This window comes from Oncorhynchus mykiss, chromosome 10, assembly GCF_013265735.2.
Source record: "Oncorhynchus mykiss isolate Arlee chromosome 10, USDA_OmykA_1.1, whole genome shotgun sequence".
Classification (NCBI taxonomy): Eukaryota; Metazoa; Chordata; class Actinopteri; order Salmoniformes; family Salmonidae; genus Oncorhynchus; species Oncorhynchus mykiss.
Window position 1 is genome coordinate 72,964,627 of NC_048574.1, and position 23,260 is coordinate 72,987,886.

Here is a 23,260-nt window from a genome sequence, read left to right on the forward strand (position 1 = left end):
CCCCTAACATGACTAACGTTAGCAACCTAGCTAACATTAACAACCTAGCTAAACTGAGCCACTTAACTAACATTAGCCACAAAAAATTGGAATTCGTAACATATATGTTTTGCAAATTCATAACTTTGTACGAATTGCAATTTGTAACATATCAGACACATTTTTATTCATACCATATAATATGAAACGGATGATGGACATCCACAAATTGAAACGAAACGTAACATACCATACTAACGGCAGTGTCCTGGATTTACTTTTACTATGTTATGTCATCTGAAGTATAAACACAAAGCCATAAAGTGTCAAAGTTCAACGCTGTTTCGTCATTCACGGCAAGTGCATAAGTGAAAGTTTGCGGGACACAACAGTATATAAAGAGAGCACGAATCTCCACTTATCACTCCATCACTGGCCTACCTGTGGAAGAGTACCTGAAGAAAACAGTGATTTACCTACTACAAAAGGTAAGTCCTACAGCATCTGTTGCCTAGTGTCGGACTCATTCAACATGGCTTATTTTCTCTCCCTTTCTCCGTTTAGATGTATGTATTTACTGTGGTGATGATAAACTTTCAGCTATATTTTTAAGGTTGTCTTCTGTAGGGAAATATGATTGTGTATCATTCTCTCTAGTTGATTCTCCAACACGTTCTCTCCCTTTTCATCCAGACAAGCAGCACCACCATCATCACCACCATGAAGGTTCTGATCATCTTTGCACTACTTTGTGTCGCCCTCTCTGCTAGGGCAGCAGCAGGTAAGTCAGCCAAATACTCAACAATGTCACTAATACAGCACAGGGTAATTAATTGTTACTGAATAATGACAATAGTTGTGTTTTCCCCTTTAAGTTCCTGTGGAGAGCGATGCTGTGGCGGTAGAAGAGCCAAAAAGTGCCCCAGGTTTGTAGCTCTAATTATGTTTGTACTGAGAGCAGTAACAGAGCACTGAATCAATATTTCTCCCAAATCCCAGTTGAATGAAAGTCAAATTGATTTCCTTGTTCCGTGTTTCTGCAGAGGAGGCTGTTGAGGTTGAGGCTCCTGCAGCAGAGGAGAAGCTGAGTGACGCCCCAGGTCAGTTCTTCTCTATAGGCTTTAATCAAGCAAGAGCATCAATGTCTATTGTGGAGCATCACCTCATTTGAGCATCACATCATTTCCTGATCAATAACAATTTCTTCACATTGGTACAAAACAAACGAATTAAACTACAGGCCATGTATAAAATATTAGCTATGAAAATACATATATTGAATCTCATTGTCTGTGATTTGCTGGTGGCTTTCAAAGTGATATTCTTGTCTTATTATGTGTTTAGGTGTCTTTTCAGAAGATGAGAATGAGGCAGTTGAGGTGGCTGCAGCAGCACCTAAAGATAAAGGTAGGGACTCTCCTTGATGAATGATGTTAAGTTAACCATCACTGGTTCTACTATTGATGCCTGTGTATACCGTGCAATGCATGATCACAATGAAATAATGTTTTGGTTTCCCATCAGCAGGGAGGGAAAAATCACCAGCATGACTAAATAAACATTCATGTTTTACATTATGAGATCAAACGTTTTACTTTGGAAAGTTCACACTCCTGACAATATCAACTCCTTGTATTGCGATGTCAAACCATTGTTGCATTTTATTTTCGTCTTCACAGCGGCACGCAGGTTCTGCCCTGACGGATGGTTCAGCTACCAGTCCAAGTGTTACATGTTTGTGAACACTCCTCGGTCCTGGTTCGGAGCCGAGGTAACGCACTTCTCAATGTAATATATTTAGTGTCTAAAATCTTGACCTGAATATGTTACTATGACTGCAAATTGTTCACTTTCAAAAAATGTGCGTTTGTGTCTGTATACTGTAATGTCACTATGAGGGAGCGCAACACTTTTGTTAATGTGCAGGCCTACTGTGTGAGTGTGTGCACGTGTCTCACCCCTCACCTTCCCTGCTCTTCTTTCAGGAACATTGCAATGAACTGGGCGCCAGCCTGGCCTCTGCCAGCTCCTCCCCCGAGTATCGTTACCTGCAACAGATAACCAGAACAGCCAACAGAGCCACCGCCTGGATAGGTGGATTCTACCTCCAGGTGAGAGAAAGGGTTGCCCTGAAAACCTCCGCCACCTACGCATAAGTAGCGCCCCAAGTTTTTCTGACAGTGACCGGTCAAGAAACAGTTCCGGGCCCTAGAGTTTTCCCTCAGAGCACATGGCCGGGAAACACTCTGAGCCTTGTGTTTAAATAGCTTCTGATATTTGAATCATGCAGCTAGGTATGATATCAGATCTGTTAGTGGTAAGGGACAGTAGTGCAGCTAAGTCTTATGACTCTTTGTTTTCTCAGGGAACTTGGATGTGGATCGACCGCTCAGGAATGTATTACACCAACTGGTACAGCCAGAGCACCGCAACCAGCAACCCCTGCATGTACCTGCAATCTGCTGGTAAGACATGAACCTAAAGATGTAGCATAGTCCCAGAACTAAGCCGATGAAATGACCCACATTACTTTTTTTTGTGTCATTTTTCCTTTGGTAGTGGGCCAGGGGTGGAGGAACTGCGGATGTGGCGGACAATTACCATTCATCTGCGTGCACAACTATCGCTGTTAGTCAACATTGCGAAGATACTGTTAATTGCTTGACACCTTTTCTAACCGCTTTCAATGTGGGCTGTTTACTGACTGTAAAGGACTAGTGTTCGCCAAAGGGCTAAATGTGATGCGATTTCAAATGTCATTTCCCATTTATGTATCTCAACCGTTTTTGTTTTCCAGTAATAAACATTTTTTTAAGTGCTATGACATTGTATAGGCTGGTACTTTCTGAAATATGGCAGTATTGTCTAAGACCGGTACATTTGCTTTTTTAATTCTACGCATATAAAATAGATCAGTATAAAGGATTTGAGACGAGGACAAAAAGGCTGGAGGGTCCTCAATTTATTAAGCCTCAATTTACCCATTTATCGAGATCTGTCTTGGGCTTGACATCTTTATACTGTACATGGCAGAAAAGTGAGCCGTAAAATAACCTAATCTCAAAATATGGTGGGGAAACTAACTTTAGAATTCATAGAAGATAAAATGGCACCTTTTTATAAGTTGTTCTACTCAAACAAAGCGTTTTACAATGAACGTAGGCCATACACAACCTGGAGAAAGTGCAACTAGTTATTGTCATTAAAACAATATTTATTTTCACGAAAACAAAGTGACAGGTGACAACTTGTTAAACTCAAATTCTGATGTACATTTCTGGTTGTCATTGAAATTACTATTATCATGAATAAATGTCACAGAAAAAACATAAATCTCAAGATTAAATTTATCTACGTCTTGTAATAACTTAACTCATGTCAAATGTTCACCTGTTCGTTTTCTGCTGGCTTCTTGTGACGGTAATAGCGCACCAGCCACTAATGAAAATGAGGAATGTGTAGGCCTATACCGCCACCTACTGGGCTCCATTGGCATAAACGACCAAGAGCAAAGGGAGTTGATTGAACTACTGTAGTAGGCTGGCTACACCTATAAAATGAAATAAATCGGGGTTCTACTGTAATCAGTATAATTTACTAACCAAATAAAAGTAGCTCTGGGAACTCACATCTGTCCAATCAGCCGGCCAATGTTATCTGATCAGATTTCGGCAATCAAATTGTTTTAAATGGGGCGACAGGTGGGTTCTTGGGGCAGCAGGTAGCCTAGTGGTTAAAGGGCTGGGCTAGAAACTGTAAAGGTTGCCCGATCGAATCACTGACCTGACAAGATACATATCTGTCATTCTGCCCCTAGACAAGACAGTTAACCCACGGTTCTAGGCTGTAATTATAAATAATACTTTGTTCTTAACGGTCTTGCCTAGTTAAAACAAATGGCTAATGAATAGAATGGGTTAATTAACTTGAATGGGAATGCCATTCTATTTATATGCATTTAATTCCATCAGATAACTTAAAAAAAAAAACTAGGCCTAGGCATTCAACATATGGTATATTTTTGTGGAGGGGGTAATTGTCTAAGGCAGTTGTTCCCAAACATTTTATAGTCCCATACCCCTTCAAACATTCAAACTCCAGCTGCGTACCACCTCTGGCACCAGGTTCAGCAAAACACAAATGTTGTTGTTTGCCATCATTGTAAGCCTGCCACACACAAACTACACAATAAATGCATGCTGTCCACTCGAAATACTGTTGGCTGCATTAAGAGAGGATAAGCTACCATTAGCTAAAGTAATTTTGCAAACTAAAACATTATAGCTTGCTAGTTGTAATAAAAGCTGTTAACCTGTGTACTAGCTACTTGCATAGTTAGCATGTCGTACCACGAGGACAGTAAGTTAGCATTAGTTATCAAGTTAGCTAGTCAGGCTTTTCAATTAGTTACTGCAGTGGCTGTATTTATCTACATTGCTTGCTATCACATTAATTGTACATTTTATATCCAATTGAACTCATCTCATGCAATTATTTAGGCTACCGACTCCCCGAAAGTTCCTCTACTTCAGCCAGTGATTCTATACCGTATCTTGGCTCTGTTCCAGCATCTTCCATTTGGTACCCGTTACAGAAAAGTGTGTAGCTCGCCTCCGCCACCTACCAGGCTTGAATGGTTTATGAGAGCGTGAGTGGGCACAGCAGAGTGCGGAGTGTTTGTTATACTGGTACTCTCTGCGATCTATTCTGATTTATCAACCACAGAAGTATGATTTGCATGGCAATTTTTAAAAGGGCAATCCGCAGTTGCTACATCCATTTTGGACGTATAAATGAATATGTATTCTTGAAGAACATAACCTATAAATGCCTCATGAGCTAGATTCAACTGTCATACCTCATCAGAACCCCAAATACATTTTTTTTACCCCAAGAACACCAAATAGATACTTTTTAAAAATCCCAATGTTTGTAAACAAAGTAAATGTAAACAAACACTACATAGCCTCAAAACATGGTTAAAAATATCATTTTGATATCACGGTTGGTCAGTCCTTGCATCCATAGCTCTGTCTATGGATTTGAGAGTTGGTACATTACTTCAGCCCCCTCCTTGTGCTTTGTTACCAAAAACAGGGGTGGCTCGGACGCTTTGTTATTGTTTCAACTGCTGATTGCAGCTTTAAGATGAAAGTGAAAGAAATAAAAAGTTATTCTAGCAACACTTAATACCCAGACCAAGTGAAATACGTATGGTCAAGAACTGTTTTCCCAATGAAATACAACAGTATATGTTATGCTATATACGTGGACAGAATCAGGACAGAACACAATATTTTATCATTACAACGTTAAAGCATGGATTGGATATAATGTACACAGTGAATACCAGCTGATTTGTCAAAATTACATTTGTTAAAACAAACAAATAAAATATATGTAGGCTAATATTTGTAGTACAGTAAAAAAGGTCAGTAGGGAAAACGACCTTGATCAGAATAAACTTTGTTTTCACTAGCCGCAAGGTCAAAACTGGCTATATCGTAAAAATTTATGTATTTTCATTTTTGCTCTTCATGTTAAGGTTAGGGATAGGTATAAGAATAGCATTGTGGTTAGGTTTAAAATCAAAATGTAAGAAGAGAAACTGTAGAAACGGGCGGGTTTATGACTTTGTAGCTGTGGAAGCTAGTGACGACCAATAAACTTTGAGAGAAACCTAACTCAACAGGGGGAGATCTATTTCTGTCCAATCAGAATGTGAAGGGATGATTTGGCTTTGTGTGTCAATCCCCTCACACTATTGTTACCGCCACAGTAATGATAGAAGTTGTAGTAGTAACTGTCGATGTACTTCGTAATCGTGCAAATTAAAATGTCAGCTAAAATTTAACTAAACATTGATCAAATTACCTAAAATAACAATGTGATATTATAAGAAAAAACAATAAATGTATGCACAGGTCAATCTGTCCCACACACATGTAGACACTTTACTAGAAACAACAAAGCAATAGAATACGCAGAGTTCAACAAACTTGGTTTTAGGTTTAGAATTTCCCCCATGATAGCACAAGACCACTAGCATGGGTACCAGTCTGTTTAGCTAACATACCACTCCTTGTACTCTGTGCCATTGCCAAACAATAACGTTATTTCCAACAACAAATCAGCAACTCCTCACAAAATCCAGCTGCATATTAAACGCTGAGATTGAAGAAAGGCCAGTCTCTGTGGCCCATAGCACAAGGAGTGGAACGTTAGCTAAACAGACTGGTACCCAGACTACAAGACCACAACATTCTAGTCAGAACGCAGATTAGAACGTTACAGCCATGGAACATTTGGTGCCAACAAGTAAACATAGACGGTAGTTTGCTGCAGTTACTCTGTAGATCTACAGCTCTTTAATCTACACACGAGTGTTTCTCCAGGCAGTGTTTCTGAGTGAAACACTTGCCACACAGCTCACAGCCAAAGGGTTTCTCCCCAGTGTGAACCCTCTTGTGAGTTTTAAGGTTACAGACGTAGGCAAAGCTCTTGCCGCAGTAGTTGCAGATGAACGGACGCTCCCCCGTGTGAGTGAACTGGTGGGTCTTAAGAGTTTGTTTCGTACCGAAAGCCTTCCCGCATATCTCGCAGCCAAAAGCCCTGCTGTGACTGGTGGAGTGTGCGATGAGAGCTTTCTTATTGTGAAACGTCTTGCCGCACGTCTCGCAGTCCAACCTTGAACCGAAGCCGTGAGCTGCCACCATGTGATTCTTCAGGCTCTGGGTGTGGCAGAACGCCTTTCCACACTCCCCGCACTCGTGATTCCCCTCCCCTCCCCTGTGACAGAGCTGGTGCTTCTTGAGGTTGTTAATCTGGGAGAAACCCTTGCCGCACTGCTTGCAGACGAACGGCCTCTCCCTCGTGTGAACCCGCTCGTGGATTATCACCTGGCTACGGTAGTTGAAGCGTTTGTTGCAGTATGAACAGGCGTGCATTTCCCTGCCCGTGAGGTGGTCGACCATCTTGTTTTCTGCGACACTGGGGGTGAAGCTGGGGGTGTCGCTCTCTGACCCCGGCTCAGACTTGACCCACATCTCCAGCTCCTCGCTGAAGTCTTGGCTGGTGTCTTCTTCCTCTGGCTCTGCTGTGGAGTTGTGGTACGCCTCTGACTGGCTCTCGTCCATGGCCTGGAAATCATCTTTTAGGGACAGGCCATCTGCAGAAACAGTGAGAGTCAAGTGACGGTTTTTGAGCATTTGTTGACAATGACAACGTAGTTTAGTGCGAAGTATCACAACAACATGCGTTTTAACATTCAAGTTAGTTTTCATTTAAAGTCGGTTTTAACATAAGATAAGATAGATAAGCTAACAACTGGTTTATCCCTGTTGGGAAATGTTGGTTGCGGCTCCTAGCATACATACATGCACATATTCAAATAGAGAAGGGCCAGTAAACACAGGTAGAAAAAGTGCAGTTCACACAACAGAACACTGTCAACATGATCACAGTGTTAGTAGTATTGTCAGATATAACTACCATTTCCTTCTCCACCGATAATGATGTGCTCTGCTTCCTCCGGGTGACTAGCTTTCACAACCTCCTCCGGCCTGTCCTCACCTTTAGGGTCTGGTTGTAAAATGACCTGTTTCACATCAGGACATTGCAACAAATAGGAGGTTAAATGTTTAAACTATCATTATACCACTTCTATAACATACAAGCCATTGCACTCCAAAGCTAACGTTGTATGTGGACACAAACTGAACAACATGGGTGAGTGACTGCCACTGACCGACAGGACCTTCGTATTTTAGATCAATACTTTTCTCTCTGACACACTGGGTTTCTAATGTGATATGAAAACATGGACTGCTACACTCGCTATTCATTGGTTGTCAATATGCCGTTAAAGATTTTTTTTTAAGTGGGCAATTTGGTAAAACAAGAACATAATGAGAGGTGTTGTTCCATCCTAGTCTTATAATTAATTTATACAATACACCATCCATATAGCTAGGCCAACATTGACATGCAGCAGTTCAGGGACCAGACACCATAAATATGAGTGTCAACCAACTTCTTCCTTCACTGTTCTGCGCTGAGGTGCACTGGTTTCTCCCAATTCGATGGCAGCATCCACTCCATAGTGCCTCTCACTCACAACCAACTGCTTGTCCGGAAACCTGTGGTCCCCCACGCCTTTATTATTCTCTGCACACAACAATAAAAGGGTGATGTTTGCTACTTATAGTGACTTTCAACATGCATGATTACACAGAGCAAGCTACAGTCGCTACAAGAGAACATCGTCACACTCAACTTACGGATCTCGTCGCAAAGCTGAACTTCTAAAGATATATCAACAGAAGAGGTGCCCCGCTTTGGTCTCTCGGTCCCGAGCTCGATTTGCATACAGTACAATGCCTTCCGAAGAGCGTCGTTCTCTCCCTGTTGTCGGGATATCTCCGAGAATAGTAGGGCAGAACTGTAATCGACCAGTTTTGTAATCTCTGCAACGGCAGACGTCGTCAGCGTCTCCATAATTGAAGAAAGTTGTGCCTGGAAAGACCCGTTTGGAGACATGTCGACAGTTCTGACGAGGGCTCAATACACGGAAATCTCACGATTGCTGAATGGTCGACGTTGATCAACATCCGGTAGAGAAGACTAAACTCAACGCTACGATATAAACATGTACCTTTTGCTCCAAGGATTTTTCCATGTCCCTTCGATAGCTCAGTTGGTAGAGCGGAGGACTGTAGAACGCAAAATGCTGAAATCCTTAGGTCGCTGGTTCAAATCCGGCTCGAAGGAGGACACTTTTTTCATCAATGCCAAAATATTTTTACCTGTTGTTCGCACATCCCCCTATAGAGAATAATATGTACATTTCCAGTTTCTTAAAGAAAAGTCAAGGTATACGAATCCAATCAGAATTCAAAACACTCAAGTTTATCCACAGTTCTCTAAAATCCATAACTCAGTTGCTAGAGCGGAAGACTGTAGAACACTAAATGCTGAAATCCGGATCGAAAAAGGAACCTTTTCCTACCTCATAAATGCGCCTAAAAGATAAACATTTGCCTGTTGTTCGCACATTCCCCGATAGAGAACAAACGTGCATTTCCAGTTTCCTAATTAAAAAACAATCCAAGCTAACTCACAAATGAGGAAAGATGAAGTCAGTTGGTAGAGCGGAGGACTGCAGAACGGTGAATGCTTATATCCTTAGATCGCTGTTTCAAATCCGTGTCGAAGGAGGATATTTTTGTATTCATGTCATAAATGTAGCATTAACCATAGATTTATTCAAAAGTACACAATGGCATATAATATATTTTTATAGTGGTGATAGGTTTGTAATTTGAAGTGGTACATATGTGCAACAACCTACTAAATTCATAGTGACAGGTTGCACAAGTAAACAAGGAGCATAGACTATTTCCCTGACCAGGAATCGAACCCAGGCCGCAGCAGTGAGAGCGCCGAATCCTAACCACTAGACCACCAGGGAAGGGTACTAGAGTGCAAATCGGTTCCCAGTGTGAGCTGGTACATATGTGCGATAACCTTCCATATTCATAGTGACAGGTTGCACAAGTAAACATATAGCAAAATACTATTTCCCTGACCGGGAATCGAACCCGGGCCGCGGCGGTGAGAGCGCCGAATCCTAACCACTAGACCACCAGGGAAGGGTACTAGAGTGAAAATCGGTTCCCAGTGTGAGCTGGTACATACAGTTGAAGTCGTAAGTTTCCATCCACTTAGGCTGGAGTCATTAAAACCTGTTTGTCAACCCCTCCACACATTTCTTGTTAACAAACTATAGTTTTGGCAGTCGGTTAGGACATCTACTTTGTGCATGACACAAGTCATTTTTCCAACAATTGTTTACAGACCGATTATTTCACTTATAATTCAGTGTATCACAAATCCAGTGGGTCAGAAGTTTACATACACTAAGTTGGCTGTGCCTTTAAACAGTTTGGAAAATTCCCGAAAATGATGTCATGGCTTTAGAGGCTTCTGATAGGCTAATTGACATCCTTTGAGTCAATTGGAGGTGTACCTGTAGATGTATTTCAAGGCCTACCTTCAAACTCAGTGCCTCTTTGCTTGACTCCATGGGAAAACCAAAGGAAATCAGCCAAGACCTCAGAAAAAAAATGTAGACCTCCACAAATCTGGTTCATCCTTGGGAGCAATTTCCAAACGCCTGAAGGTACCTCGCTCATCTGTAGAAACAATAGTACGCAAGTATAAACACCATGGGACCACGCAGGCGTCATACCGCTCAGGAAGGAGACGCGTTCTGTCTCCTAGAGATGAACGTACTTTGGGTCGAAAAGTGCAAATCCTTCCCAGAACTACAGCAAAGGACCTCGTGAAGATGCTGGAGGAAACAGGTACAACATGGTCTATATCCACAGGCAAACGAGTCCTATATCGAAAAGGGCTCGCAAGCCAAAGAACACATCCCAACCGTGAAGCACAGCATCATGTTGGGGGTGCTTTGCTGCAGGAGGGTCTGGTGAACCACTAGAACACCTGGGAACACTGCAGGGCAAATCAGTTTGCAATTTGAAGTGGTACATAAGTGCAACAACCTACTAAATTCATAGTGACAGGTTGCACAAGTAAACAAGGAGCATAGACTATTTCCCTGACCAGGAATCGAACCCAGGCCGCGGCAGTGAGAGCGCCGAATCCTAACCACTAGACCACCAGGGAAGGGTACTAGAGTGCAAATCGGTTCCCAGTGTGAGCTGGTACATATGTGCGATAACCTTCCATATTCATAGTGACAGGTTGCACAAGTAAACATGTAGCAAAATACTATTTCCCTGACCGGGAATCGAACCCGGGCCGCGGCGGTGAGAGCACCGAATCCTAACCACTAGACCACCAGGGAAGGGTACTAGAGTGCAAATCGGTTCCCAGTGTGAGCTGGTACATATGTGCGATAACCTTCCATATTCATAGTGACAGGTTGCACAAGTAAACATGTAGCAAGAGAGTAGTTCCCTGACCGGGAATCGAACCCGGGCCGCGGCGGTGAGAGCGCCGAATCCTAACCACTAGACCACCAGGGAAGGGTACTAGAGTGAAAATCGGTTCCCAGTGTGAGCTGGTACATACAGTTGAAGTCGTAAGTTTCCATCCACTTAGGCTGGAGTCATTAAAACCTGTTTGTCAACCCCTCCACACATTTCTTGTTAACAAACTATAGTTTTGGCAGTCGGTTAGGACATCTACTTTGTGCATGACACAAGTCATTTTTCCAACAATTGTTTACAGACCGATTATTTCACTTATAATTCAGTGTATCACAAATCCAGTGGGTCAGAAGTTTACATACACTAAGTTGGCTGTGCCTTTAAACAGTTTGGAAAATTCCCGAAAATGATGTCATGGCTTTAGAGGCTTCTGATAGGCTAATTGACATCCTTTGAGTCAATTGGAGGTGTACCTGTAGATGTATTTCAAGGCCTACCTTCAAACTCAGTGCCTCTTTGCTTGACTCCATGGGAAAACCAAAGGAAATCAGCCAAGACCTCAGAAAAAAAATGTAGACCTCCACAAATCTGGTTCATCCTTGGGAGCAATTTCCAAACGCCTGAAGGTACCTCGCTCATCTGTAGAAACAATAGTACGCAAGTATAAACACCATGGGACCACGCAGGCGTCATACCGCTCAGGAAGGAGACGCGTTCTGTCTCCTAGAGATGAACGTACTTTGGGTCGAAAAGTGCAAATCCATCCCAGAACTACAGCAAAGGACCTTGTGAAGATGCTGGAGGAAACAGGTACAAAATGGTCTATATCCACAGGCAAACGAGTCCTATATCGAAAAGGGCTCGCAAGCCAAAGAACACATCCCAACCGTGAAGCACAGCATCATGTTGGGGGTGCTTTGCTGCAGGAGGGTCTGGTGAACCACTAGAACACCTGGGAACACTGCAGGGCAAATCAGTTTGCAATTTGAAGTGGTACATATGTGCAACAACCTACTAAATTCATAGTGACAGGTTGCACAAGTAAACAAGGAGCATAGACTATTTCCCTGAACAGGAATCGAACCCAGGCCGCGGCAGTGAGAGCGCCGAATCCTAACCACTAGACCACCAGGGAAGGGTACTAGAGTGCAAATCTGTTCCCAGTGTGAGCTGGTACATATGTGCGATAACCTTCCATATTCATAGTGACAGGTTGCACAAGTAAACATGTAGCAAAATACTATTTCCCTGACCGGGAATCGAACCCGGGCCGCGGCGGTGAGAGCACCGAATCCTAACCACTAGACCACCAGGGAAGGGTACTAGAGTGCAAATCGGTTCCCAGTGTGAGCTGGTACATATGTGCGATAACCTTCCATATTCATAGTGACAGGTTGCACAAGTAAACATGTAGCAAGAGAGTAGTTCCCTGACCGGGAATCGAACCCGGGCCGCGGCGGTGAGAGCGCCGAATCCTAACCACTAGACCACCAGGGAAGGGTACTAGAGTGAAAATCGGTTCCCAGTGTGAGCTGGTACATACAGTTGAAGTCGTAAGTTTCCATCCACTTAGGCTGGAGTCATTAAAACCTGTTTGTCAACCCCTCCACACATTTCTTGTTAACAAACTATAGTTTTGGCAGTCGGTTAGGACATCTACTTTGTGCATGACACAAGTCATTTTTCCAACAATTGTTTACAGACCGATTATTTCACTTATAATTCAGTGTATCACAAATCCAGTGGGTCAGAAGTTTACATACACTAAGTTGGCTGTGCCTTTAAACAGTTTGGAAAATTCCCGAAAATGATGTCATGGCTTTAGAGGCTTCTGATAGGCTAATTGACATCCTTTGAGTCAATTGGAGGTGTACCTGTAGATGTATTTCAAGGCCTACCTTCAAACTCAGTGCCTCTTTGCTTGACTCCATGGGAAAACCAAAGGAAATCAGCCAAGACCTCAGAAAAAAAATGTAGACCTCCACAAATCTGGTTCATCCTTGGGAGCAATTTCCAAACGCCTGAAGGTACCTCGCTCATCTGTAGAAACAATAGTACGCAAGTATAAACACCATGGGACCACGCAGGCGTCATACCGCTCAGGAAGGAGACGCGTTCTGTCTCCTAGAGATGAACGTACTTTGGGTCGAAAAGTGCAAATCCATCCCAGAACTACAGCAAAGGACCTTGTGAAGATGCTGGAGGAAACAGGTACAAAATGGTCTATATCCACAGGCAAACGAGTCCTATATCGAAAAGGGCTCGCAAGCCAAAGAACACATCCCAACCGTGAAGCACAGCATCATGTTGGGGGTGCTTTGCTGCAGGAGGGTCTGGTGAACCACTAGAACACCTGGGAACACTGCAGGGCAAATCAGTTTGCAATTTGAAGTGGTACATATGTGCAACAACCTACTAAATTCATAGTGACAGGTTGCACAAGTAAACAAGGAGCATAGACTATTTCCCTGAACAGGAATCGAACCCAGGCCGCGGCAGTGAGAGCGCCGAATCCTAACCACTAGACCACCAGGGAAGGGTACTAGAGTGCAAATCTGTTCCCAGTGTGAGCTGGTACATATGTGCGATAACCTTCCATATTCATAGTGACAGGTTGCACAAGTAAACATGTAGCAAAATACTATTTCCCTGACCGGGAATCGAACCCGGGCCGCGGCGGTGAGAGCGCCGAATCCTAACCACTAGACCACCAGGGAAGGGTACTAGAGTGCAAATCGGTTCCCAGTGTGAGCTGGTACATATGTGCGATAACCTTCCATATTCATAGTGACAGGTTGCACAAGTAAACATGTAGCAAGAGAGTAGTTCCCTGACCGGGAATCGAACCCGGGCCGCGGCGGTGAGAGCGCCGAATCCTAACCACTAGACCACCAGGGAAGGGTACTAGAGTGAAAATCGGTTCCCAGTGTGAGCTGGTACATACAGTTGAAGTCGTAAGTTTCCATCCACTTAGGCTGGAGTCATTAAAACCTGTTTGTCAACCCCTCCACACATTTCTTGTTAACAAACTATAGTTTTGGCAGTCGGTTAGGACATCTACTTTGTGCATGACACAAGTCATTTTTCCAACAATTGTTTACAGACCGATTATTTCACTTATAATTCAGTGTATCACAAATCCAGTGGGTCAGAAGTTTACATACACTAAGTTGGCTGTGCCTTTAAACAGTTTGGAAAATTCCCGAAAATGATGTCATGGCTTTAGAGGCTTCTGATAGGCTAATTGACATCCTTTGAGTCAATTGGAGGTGTACCTGTAGATGTATTTCAAGGCCTACCTTCAAACTCAGTGCCTCTTTGCTTGACTCCATGGGAAAACCAAAGGAAATCAGCCAAGACCTCAGAAAAAAAATGTAGACCTCCACAAATCTGGTTCATCCTTGGGAGCAATTTCCAAACGCCTGAAGGTACCTCGCTCATCTGTAGAAACAATAGTACGCAAGTATAAACACCATGGGACCACGCAGGCGTCATACCGCTCAGGAAGGAGACGCGTTCTGTCTCCTAGAGATGAACGTACTTTGGGTCGAAAAGTGCAAATCCATCCCAGAACTACAGCAAAGGACCTCGTGAAGATGCTGGAGGAAACAGGTACAAAATGGTCTATATCCACAGGCAAACGAGTCCTATATCGAAAAGGGCTCGCAAGCCAAAGAACACATCCCAACCGTGAAGCACAGCATCATGTTGGGGGTGCTTTGCTGCAGGAGGGTCTGGTGAACCACTAGAACACCTGGGAACACTGCAGGGCAAATCAGTTTGCAATTTGAAGTGGTACATATGTGCAACAACCTACTAAATTCATAGTGACAGGTTGCACAAGTAAACAAGGAGCATAGACTATTTCCCTGACCAGGAATCGAACCCAGGCCGCGGCAGTGAGAGCACCGAATCCTAACCACTATACCACCAGGGAAGGGTACTAGAGTGCAAATCTGTTCCCAGTGTGAGCTGGTACATATGTGCGATAACCTTCCATATTCATAGTGACAGGTTGCACAAGTAAACATGTAGCAAAATACTATTTCCCTGACCGGGAATCGAACCCGGGCCGCGGCGGTGAGAGCGCCGAATCCTAACCACTAGACCACCAGGGAAGGGTACTAGAGTGCAAATCGGTTCCCAGTGTGAGCTGGTACATATGTGCGATAACCTTCCATATTCATAGTGACAGGTTGCACAAGTAAACATGTAGCAAGAGAGTAGTTCCCTGACCGGGAATCGAACCCGGGCCGCGGCGGTGAGAGCGCCGAATCCTAACCACTAGACCACCAGGGAAGGGTACTAGAGTGAAAATCGGTTCCCAGTGTGAGCTGGTACATACAGTTGAAGTCGTAAGTTTCCATCCACTTAGGCTGGAGTCATTAAAACCTGTTTGTCAACCCCTCCACACATTTCTTGTTAACAAACTATAGTTTTGGCAGTCGGTTAGGACATCTACTTTGTGCATGACACAAGTCATTTTTCCAACAATTGTTTACAGACCGATTATTTTACTTATAATTCAGTGTATCACAAATCCAGTGGGTCAGAAGTTTACATACACTAAGTTGGCTGTGCCTTTAAACAGTTTGGAAAATTCCCGAAAATGATGTCATGGCTTTAGAGGCTTCTGATAGGCTAATTGACATCCTTTGAGTCAATTGGAGGTGTACCTGTAGATGTATTTCAAGGCCTACCTTCAAACTCAGTGCCTCTTTGCTTGACTCCATGGGAAAACCAAAGGAAATCAGCCAAGACCTCAGAAAAAAAATGTAGACCTCCACAAATCTGGTTCATCCTTGGGAGCAATTTCCAAACGCCTGAAGGTACCTCGCTCATCTGTAGAAACAATAGTACGCAAGTATAAACACCATGGGACCACGCAGGCGTCATACCGCTCAGGAAGGAGACGCGTTCTGTCTCCTAGAGATGAACGTACTTTGGGTCGAAAAGTGCAAATCCATCCCAGAACTACAGCAAAGGACCTCGTGAAGATGCTGGAGGAAACAGGTACAAAATGGTCTATATCCACAGGCAAACGAGTCCTATATCGAAAAGGGCTCGCAAGCCAAAGAACACATCCCAACCGTGAAGCACAGCATCATGTTGGGGGTGCTTTGCTGCAGGAGGGTCTGGTGAACCACTAGAACACCTGGGAACACTGCAGGGCAAATCAGTTTGCAATTTGAAGTGGTACATATGTGCAACAACCTACTAAATTCATAGTGACAGGTTGCACAAGTAAACAAGGAGCATAGACTATTTCCCTGACCAGGAATCGAACCCAGGCCGCGGCAGTGAGAGCGCCGAATCCTAACCACTAGACCACCAGGGAAGGGTACTAGAGTGCAAATCGGTTCCCAGTGTGAGCTGGTACATATGTGCGATAACCTTCCATATTCATAGTGACAGGTTGCACAAGTAAACATGTAGCAAAATACTATTTCCCTGACCGGGAATCGAACCCGGGCCGCAGCGGTGAGAGCGCCGAATCCTAACCACTAGACCACCAGGGAAGGGTACTAGAGTGAAAATCGGTTCCCAGTGTGAGCTGGTACATACAGTTGAAGTCGTAAGTTTCCATCCACTTAGGCTGGAGTCATTAAAACCTGTTTGTCAACCCCTCCACACATTTCTTGTTAACAAACTATAGTTTTGGCAGTCGGTTAGGACATCTACTTTGTGCATGACACAAGTCATTTTTCCAACAATTGTTTACAGACCGATTATTTCACTTATAATTCAGTGTATCACAAATCCAGTGGGTCAGAAGTTTACATACACTAAGTTGGCTGTGCCTTTAAACAGTTTGGAAAATTCCCGAAAATGATGTCATGGCTTTAGAGGCTTCTGATAGGCTAATTGACATCCTTTGAGTCAATTGGAGGTGTACCTGTAGATGTATTTCAAGGCCTACCTTCAAACTCAGTGCCTCTTTGCTTGACTCCATGGGAAAACCAAAGGAAATCAGCCAAGACCTCAGAAAAAAAATGTAGACCTCCACAAATCTGGTTCATCCTTGGGAGCAATTTCCAAACGCCTGAAGGTACCTCGCTCATCTGTAGAAACAATAGTACGCAAGTATAAACACCATGGGACCACGCAGGCGTCATACCGCTCAGGAAGGAGACGCGTTCTGTCTCCTAGAGATGAACGTACTTTGGGTCGAAAAGTGCAAATCCATCCCAGAACTACAGCAAAGGACCTTGTGAAGATGCTGGAGGAAACAGGTACAAAATGGTCTATATCCACAGGCAAACGAGTCCTATATCGAAAAGGGCTCGCAAGCCAAAGAACACATCCCAACCGTGAAGCACAGCATCATGTTGGGGGTGCTTTGCTGCAGGAGGGTCTGGTGCACCACTAGAACACCTGGGAAGGACACTGCAGGGCAAATCAGTTTGCAATTTGAAGTGGTACATATGTGCAACAACCTACTAAATTCATAGTGACAGGATGCACAACTAAACAAGGAGCATAGACTATTTCCTTTACCGGGAATCGAACCCGGGCCGCGGCGGTGAGAGCGCCGAATCCTAACCACTAGACCACCAGGGAAGGGTACTAGAGTGCAAATCGGTTCCCAGTGTGAGCTGGTACATATGTGCGATAACCTTCCATATTCATAGTGACAGGTTGCACAAGTAAACATGTAGCAAAAGAGTAGTTCCCTGACCGGGAATCGAACCCGGGCCGCGGCGGTGAGAGCACCGAATCCTAACCACTAGACCACCAGGGAAGGGTACTAGAGTGCAAATCGGTTCCCAGTGTGAGCTGGTACATATGTGCGATAACCTTCCATATTCATAGTGACAGGTTGCACAAGTAAACATGTAGCAAAAGAGTAGTTCCCTGACCGGGAATCGAACCCGGGCCGCGGCGGTGAGAGCGCCGAATCCTAACCACTAGACCACCAGGGAAGGGTACTAGAGTGAAAATCGGTTCCCAGTGTGAGCTGGTACATACAGTTGAAGTCGTAAGTTTCCATCCACTTAGGCTGGAGTCATTAAAACCTGTTTGTCAACCCCTCCACACATTTCTTGTTAACAAACTATAGTTTTGGCAGTCGGTTAGGACATCTACTTTGTGCATGACACAAGTAATTTTTCCAACAATTGTTTACAGACCGATTATTTCACTTATAATTCAGTGTATCACAAATCCAGTGGGTCAGAAGTTTACATACACTAAGTTGGCTGTGCCTTTAAACAGTTTGGAAAATTCCAGAAAATGATGTCATGGCTTTAGAAGCTTCTGATAGGCTAATTGACATCCTTTGAGTCAATTGGAGGTGTACCTGTAGATGTATTTCAAGGCCTACCTTCAAACTCAGTGCCTCTTTGCTTGACTCCATGGGAAAACCAAAGGAAATCAGCCAAGACCTCAGAAAAAAAATGTAGACCTCCACAAATCTGGTTCATCCTTGGGAGCAATTTCCAAACGCCTGAAGGTACCTCGCTCATCTGTAGAAACAATAGTACGCAAGTATAAACACCATGGGACCACGCAGGCGTCATACCGCTCAGGAAGGAGACGCGTTCTGTCTCCTAGAGATGAACGTACTTTGGGTCGAAAAGTGCAAATCCATCCCAGAACTACAGCAAAGGACCTTGTGAAGATGCTGGAGGAAACAGGTACAAAATGGTCTATATCCACAGGCAAACGAGTCCTGTATCGAAAAGGGCTCGCAAGCCAAAGAACACATCCCAACCGTGAAGCACAGCATCATGTTGGGGGTGCTTTGCTGCAGGAGGGTCTGGTGCACCACTAGAACACCTGGGAAGGACACTGCAGGGCAAATCAGTTTGCAATTTGAAGTGGTACATATGTGCAACAACCTACTAAATTCATAGTGAAAAGGTTGCACAAGTAAACAAGGAGCATAGACTATTTCCCTGACCGGGAATCGAACCCGGGCCGCGGCGGTGAGAGCGCCGAATCCTAACCACTAGACCACCAGGGAAGGGTACTAGAGTGAAAATCGGTTCCCAGTGTGAGCTGGTACATACAGTTGAAGTCGTAAGTTTCCATCCACTTAGGATGGAGTCATTAAAACCTGTTTGTCAACCCCTCCACACATTTCTTGTTAACAAACTATAGTTTTGGCAGTCGGTTAGGACATCTACTTTGTGCATGACACAAGTAATTTTTCCAACAATTGTTTACAGACCGATTATTTCACTTATAATTCAGTGTATCACAAATCCAGTGGGTCAGAAGTTTACATACACTAAGTTGGCTGTGCCTTTAAACAGTTTGGAAAATTCCAGAAAATGATGTCATGGCTTTAGAAGCTTCTGATAGGCTAATTGACATCCTTTGAGTCAATTGGAGGTGTACCTGTAGATGTATTTCAAGGCCTACCTTCAAACTCAGTGCCTCTTTGCTTGACTCCATGGGAAAACCAAAGGAAATCAGCCAAGACCTCAGAAAAAAAATGTAGACCTCCACAAATCTGGTTCATCCTTGGGAGCAATTTCCAAACGCCTGAAGGTACCTCGCTCATCTGTAGAAACAATAGTACGCAAGTATAAACACCATGGGACCACGCAGGCGTCATACCGCTCAGGAAGGAGACGCGTTCTGTCTCCTAGAGATGAACGTACTTTGGGTCGAAAAGTGCAAATCCATCCCAGAACTACAGCAAAGGACCTTGTGAAGATGCTGGAGGAAACAGGTACAAAATGGTCTATATCCACAGGCAAACGAGTCCTGTATCGAAAAGGGCTTGCAAGCCAAAGAACACATCCCAACCGTGAAGCACAGCATCATGTTGGGGGTGCTTTGCTGCAGGAGGGTCTGGTGCACCACTAGAACACCTGGGAAGGACACTGCAGGGCAAATCAGTTTGCAATTTGAAGTGGTACATATGTGCAACAACCTACTAAATTCATAGTGAAAAGGTTGCACAAGTAAACAAGGAGCATAGACTATTTCCCTGACCGGGAATCGAACCCGGGCCGCGGCGGTGAGAGCGCCGAATCCTAACCACTAGACCACCAGGGAAGGGTACTAGAGTGAAAATCGGTTCCCAGTGTGAGCTGGTACATACAGTTGAAGTCGTAAGTTTCCATCCACTTAGGCTGGAGTCATTAAAACCTGTTTGTCAACCCCTCCACACATTTCTTGTTAACAAACTATAGTTTTGGCAGTCGGTTAGGACATCTACTTTGTGCATGACACAAGTAATTTTTCCAACAATTGTTTACAGACCGATTATTTCACTTATAATTCAGTGTATCACAAATCCAGTGGGTCAGAAGTTTACATACACTAAGTTGGCTGTGCCTTTAAACAGTTTGGAAAATTCCCGAAAATGATGTCATGGCTTTAGAAGCTTCTGATAGGCTAATTGACATCCTTTGAGTCAATTGGAGGTGTACCTGTAGATGTATTTCAAGGCCTACCTTCAAACTCAGTGCCTCTTTGCTTGACTCCATGGGAAAACCAAAGGAAATCAGCCAAGACCTCAGAAAAAAAATGTAGACCTCCACAAATCTGGTTCATCCTTGGGAGCAATTTCCAAACGCCTGAAGGTACCTCGCTCATCTGTAGAAACAATAGTACGCAAGTATAAACACCATGGGACCACGCAGGCGTCATACCGCTCAGGAAGGAGACGCGTTCTGTCTCCTAGAGATGAACGTACTTTGGGTCGAAAAGTGCAAATCCATCCCAGAACTACAGCAAAGGACCTTGTGAAGATGCTGGAGGAAACAGGTACAAAATGGTCTATATCCACAGGCAAACGAGTCCTGTATCGAAAAGGGCTCGCAAGCCAAAGAACACATCCCAACCGTGAAGCACAGCATCATGTTGGGGGTGCTTTGCTGCAGGAGGGTCTGGTGCACCACTAGAACACCTGGGAAGGACACTGCAGGGCAAATCAGTTTGCAATTTGAAGTGGTACATATGTGCAACAACCTACTAAATTCATAGTGAAAAGGTTGCACAAGTAAACAAGGAGCATAGACTATTTCCCTGACCGGGAATCGAACCCGGGCCGCGGCGGTGAGAGCGCCGAATCCTAACCACTAGACCACCAGGGAAGGGTACTAGAGTGAAAATCGGTTCCCAGTGTGAGCTGGTACATACAGTTGAAGTCGTAAGTTTCCATCCACTTAGGCTGGAGTCATTAAAACCTGTTTGTCAACCCCTCCACACATTTCTTGTTAACAAACTATAGTTTTGGCAGTCGGTTAGGACATCTACTTTGTGCATGACACAAGTAATTTTTACAACAATTGTTTACAGACCGATTATTTCACTTATAATTCAGTGTATCACAAATCCAGTGGGTCAGAAGTTTACATACACTAAGTTGGCTGTGCCTTTAAACAGTTTGGAAAATTCCCGAAAATGATGTCATGGCTTTAGAAGCTTCTGATAGGCTAATTGACATCCTTTGAGTCAATTGGAGGTGTACCTGTAGATGTATTTCAAGGCCTACCTTCAAACTCAGTGCCTCTTTGCTTGACTCCATGGGAAAACCAAAGGAAATCAGCCAAGACCTCAGAAAAAAAATGTAGACCTCCACAAATCTGGTTCATCCTTGGGAGCAATTTCCAAACGCCTGAAGGTACCTCGCTCATCTGTAGAAACAATAGTACGCAAGTATAAACACCATGGGACCACGCAGGCGTCATACCGCTCAGGAAGGAGACGCGTTCTGTCTCCTAGAGATGAACGTACTTTGGGTCGAAAAGTGCAAATCCATCCCAGAACTACAGCAAAGGACCTTGTGAAGATGCTGGAGGAAACAGGTACAAAATGGTCTATATCCACAGGCAAACGAGTCCTGTATCGAAAAGGGCTCGCAAGCCAAAGAACACATCCCAACCGTGAAGCACAGCATCATGTTGGGGGTGCTTTGCTGCAGGAGGGTCTGGTGCACCACTAGAACACCTGGGAAGGACACTGCAGGGCAAATCAGTTTGCAATTTGAAGTGGTACATATGTGCAACAACCTACTAAATTCATAGTGAAAAGGTTGCACAAGTAAACAAGGAGCATAGACTATTTCCCTGACCGGGAATCGAACCCGGGCCGCGGCGGTGAGAGCGCCGAATCCTAACCACTAGACCACCAGGGAAGGGTACTAGAGTGAAAATCGGTTCCCAGTGTGAGCTGGTACATACAGTTGAAGTCGTAAGTTTCCATCCACTTAGGCTGGAGTCATTAAAACCTGTTTGTCAACCCCTCCACACATTTCTTGTTAACAAACTATAGTTTTGGCAGTCGGTTAGGACATCTACTTTGTGCATGACACAAGTAATTTTTCCAACAATTGTTTACAGACCGATTATTTCACTTATAATTCAGTGTATCACAAATCCAGTGGGTCAGAAGTTTACATACACTAAGTTGGCTGTGCCTTTAAACAGTTTGGAAAATTCCCGAAAATGATGTCATGGCTTTAGAAGCTTCTGATAGGCTAATTGACATCCTTTGAGTCAATTGGAGGTGTACCTGTAGATGTATTTCAAGGCCTACCTTCAAACTCAGTGCCTCTTTGCTTGACTCCATGGGAAAACCAAAGGAAATCAGCCAAGACCTCAGAAAAAAAATGTAGACCTCCACAAATCTGGTTCATCCTTGGGAGCAATTTCCAAACGCCTGAAGGTACCTCGCTCATCTGTAGAAACAATAGTACGCAAGTATAAACACCATGGGACCACGCAGGCGTCATACCGCTCAGGAAGGAGACGCGTTCTGTCTCCTAGAGATGAACGTACTTTGGGTCGAAAAGTGCAAATCCATCCCAGAACTACAGCAAAGGACCTTGTGAAGATGCTGGAGGAAACAGGTACAAAATGGTCTATATCCACAGGCAAACGAGTCCTATATCGAAAAGGGCTCGCAAGCCAAAGAACACATCCCAACCGTGAAGCACAGCATCATGTTGGGGGTGCTTTGCTGCAGGAGGGTCTGGTGCACCACTAGAACACCTGGGAAGGACACTGCAGGGCAAATCAGTTTGCAATTTGAAGTGGTACATATGTGCAACAACCTACTAAATTCATAGTGACAGGTTGCACAAGTAAACAAGGAGCATAGACTATTTCCCTGACCGGGAATCGAACCCGGGCCACGGCGGTGAGAGTGCCGAATCCTAACCACTAGACCACCAGGGAAGGGTACTAGAGTGAAAATCGGTTCCCAGTGTGAGCTGGTACATACAGTTGAAGTCGTAAGTTTCCATCCACTTAGGATGGAGTCATTAAAACCTGTTTGTCAACCCCTCCACACATTTCTTGTTAACAAACTATAGTTTTGGCAGTCGGTTAGGACATCTACTTTGTGCATGACACAAGTAATTTTTC

General features: G+C 44.1%; 2 protein-coding genes and 21 non-coding genes across 23 annotated transcripts; 2 read left to right on the top strand and 21 right to left on the bottom strand.

Moving 5' to 3' along the window:
- The first annotated feature begins 366 nt into the window (after positions 1 to 366).
- LOC110534790 (ladderlectin-like) lies at positions 367 to 2,796 on the top strand. Its single transcript, XM_021619740.2, has 9 exons — positions 367 to 467; positions 673 to 760; positions 855 to 905; positions 1,023 to 1,079; positions 1,324 to 1,386; positions 1,659 to 1,750; positions 1,965 to 2,090; positions 2,345 to 2,444; positions 2,539 to 2,796. Exons 2-9 carry the CDS (start codon positions 700 to 702, stop codon positions 2,610 to 2,612), a joined length of 624 nt encoding a protein of 207 aa, XP_021475415.2. The 5' UTR covers positions 367 to 467; positions 673 to 699; the 3' UTR covers positions 2,613 to 2,796.
- Positions 2,797 to 3,181: 385 nt separating this feature from the next.
- On the bottom strand, positions 3,182 to 8,676 carry LOC110534768 (zinc finger protein 2 homolog). Its single transcript, XM_021619715.2, has 4 exons — positions 8,259 to 8,676; positions 8,012 to 8,145; positions 7,471 to 7,594; positions 3,182 to 7,147 (listed from the first exon to the last, which is right to left on the bottom strand). The coding sequence occupies exons 1-4, from the start codon at positions 8,515 to 8,517 to the stop codon at positions 6,348 to 6,350; spliced, it is 1,317 nt and encodes a 438-aa protein (XP_021475390.2). The 5' UTR covers positions 8,518 to 8,676; the 3' UTR covers positions 3,182 to 6,347.
- On the top strand, positions 8,660 to 8,748 carry trnay-gua. The gene is given in 2 exon segments: positions 8,660 to 8,696; positions 8,713 to 8,748. It is a non-coding gene; the product is annotated as a tRNA-Tyr (tRNA).
- Positions 8,749 to 9,557: 809 nt separating this feature from the next.
- On the bottom strand, positions 9,558 to 9,629 carry trnae-cuc. The gene has a single exon. It is a non-coding gene; the product is annotated as a tRNA-Glu (tRNA).
- Positions 9,630 to 10,596: 967 nt separating this feature from the next.
- Positions 10,597 to 10,668, bottom strand: trnae-cuc. Its single transcript has one exon. It is a non-coding gene; the product is annotated as a tRNA-Glu (tRNA).
- A 109-nt stretch (positions 10,669 to 10,777) lies between these two features.
- Positions 10,778 to 10,849, bottom strand: trnae-cuc. The gene has a single exon. It is a non-coding gene; the product is annotated as a tRNA-Glu (tRNA).
- A 109-nt stretch (positions 10,850 to 10,958) lies between these two features.
- On the bottom strand, positions 10,959 to 11,030 carry trnae-cuc. The gene has a single exon. It is a non-coding gene; the product is annotated as a tRNA-Glu (tRNA).
- Positions 11,031 to 12,178: 1,148 nt separating this feature from the next.
- Positions 12,179 to 12,250, bottom strand: trnae-cuc. Its single transcript has one exon. It is a non-coding gene; the product is annotated as a tRNA-Glu (tRNA).
- Positions 12,251 to 12,359: 109 nt separating this feature from the next.
- Positions 12,360 to 12,431, bottom strand: trnae-cuc. The gene has a single exon. It is a non-coding gene; the product is annotated as a tRNA-Glu (tRNA).
- Positions 12,432 to 13,579: 1,148 nt separating this feature from the next.
- Positions 13,580 to 13,651, bottom strand: trnae-cuc. The gene has a single exon. It is a non-coding gene; the product is annotated as a tRNA-Glu (tRNA).
- A 109-nt stretch (positions 13,652 to 13,760) lies between these two features.
- On the bottom strand, positions 13,761 to 13,832 carry trnae-cuc. The gene has a single exon. It is a non-coding gene; the product is annotated as a tRNA-Glu (tRNA).
- Positions 13,833 to 14,980: 1,148 nt separating this feature from the next.
- trnae-cuc lies at positions 14,981 to 15,052 on the bottom strand. The gene has a single exon. It is a non-coding gene; the product is annotated as a tRNA-Glu (tRNA).
- Positions 15,053 to 15,161: 109 nt separating this feature from the next.
- On the bottom strand, positions 15,162 to 15,233 carry trnae-cuc. The gene has a single exon. It is a non-coding gene; the product is annotated as a tRNA-Glu (tRNA).
- Positions 15,234 to 16,200: 967 nt separating this feature from the next.
- On the bottom strand, positions 16,201 to 16,272 carry trnae-cuc. The gene has a single exon. It is a non-coding gene; the product is annotated as a tRNA-Glu (tRNA).
- Positions 16,273 to 16,381: 109 nt separating this feature from the next.
- trnae-cuc lies at positions 16,382 to 16,453 on the bottom strand. Its single transcript has one exon. It is a non-coding gene; the product is annotated as a tRNA-Glu (tRNA).
- Positions 16,454 to 17,423: 970 nt separating this feature from the next.
- trnae-cuc lies at positions 17,424 to 17,495 on the bottom strand. The gene has a single exon. It is a non-coding gene; the product is annotated as a tRNA-Glu (tRNA).
- A 109-nt stretch (positions 17,496 to 17,604) lies between these two features.
- On the bottom strand, positions 17,605 to 17,676 carry trnae-cuc. The gene has a single exon. It is a non-coding gene; the product is annotated as a tRNA-Glu (tRNA).
- A 109-nt stretch (positions 17,677 to 17,785) lies between these two features.
- Positions 17,786 to 17,857, bottom strand: trnae-cuc. The gene has a single exon. It is a non-coding gene; the product is annotated as a tRNA-Glu (tRNA).
- Positions 17,858 to 18,828: 971 nt separating this feature from the next.
- trnae-cuc lies at positions 18,829 to 18,900 on the bottom strand. Its single transcript has one exon. It is a non-coding gene; the product is annotated as a tRNA-Glu (tRNA).
- Positions 18,901 to 19,871: 971 nt separating this feature from the next.
- trnae-cuc lies at positions 19,872 to 19,943 on the bottom strand. The gene has a single exon. It is a non-coding gene; the product is annotated as a tRNA-Glu (tRNA).
- A 971-nt stretch (positions 19,944 to 20,914) lies between these two features.
- Positions 20,915 to 20,986, bottom strand: trnae-cuc. Its single transcript has one exon. It is a non-coding gene; the product is annotated as a tRNA-Glu (tRNA).
- A 971-nt stretch (positions 20,987 to 21,957) lies between these two features.
- On the bottom strand, positions 21,958 to 22,029 carry trnae-cuc. The gene has a single exon. It is a non-coding gene; the product is annotated as a tRNA-Glu (tRNA).
- Positions 22,030 to 22,999: 970 nt separating this feature from the next.
- trnae-cuc lies at positions 23,000 to 23,071 on the bottom strand. The gene has a single exon. It is a non-coding gene; the product is annotated as a tRNA-Glu (tRNA).
- Between the last annotated feature and the right edge of the window lie 189 nt (positions 23,072 to 23,260).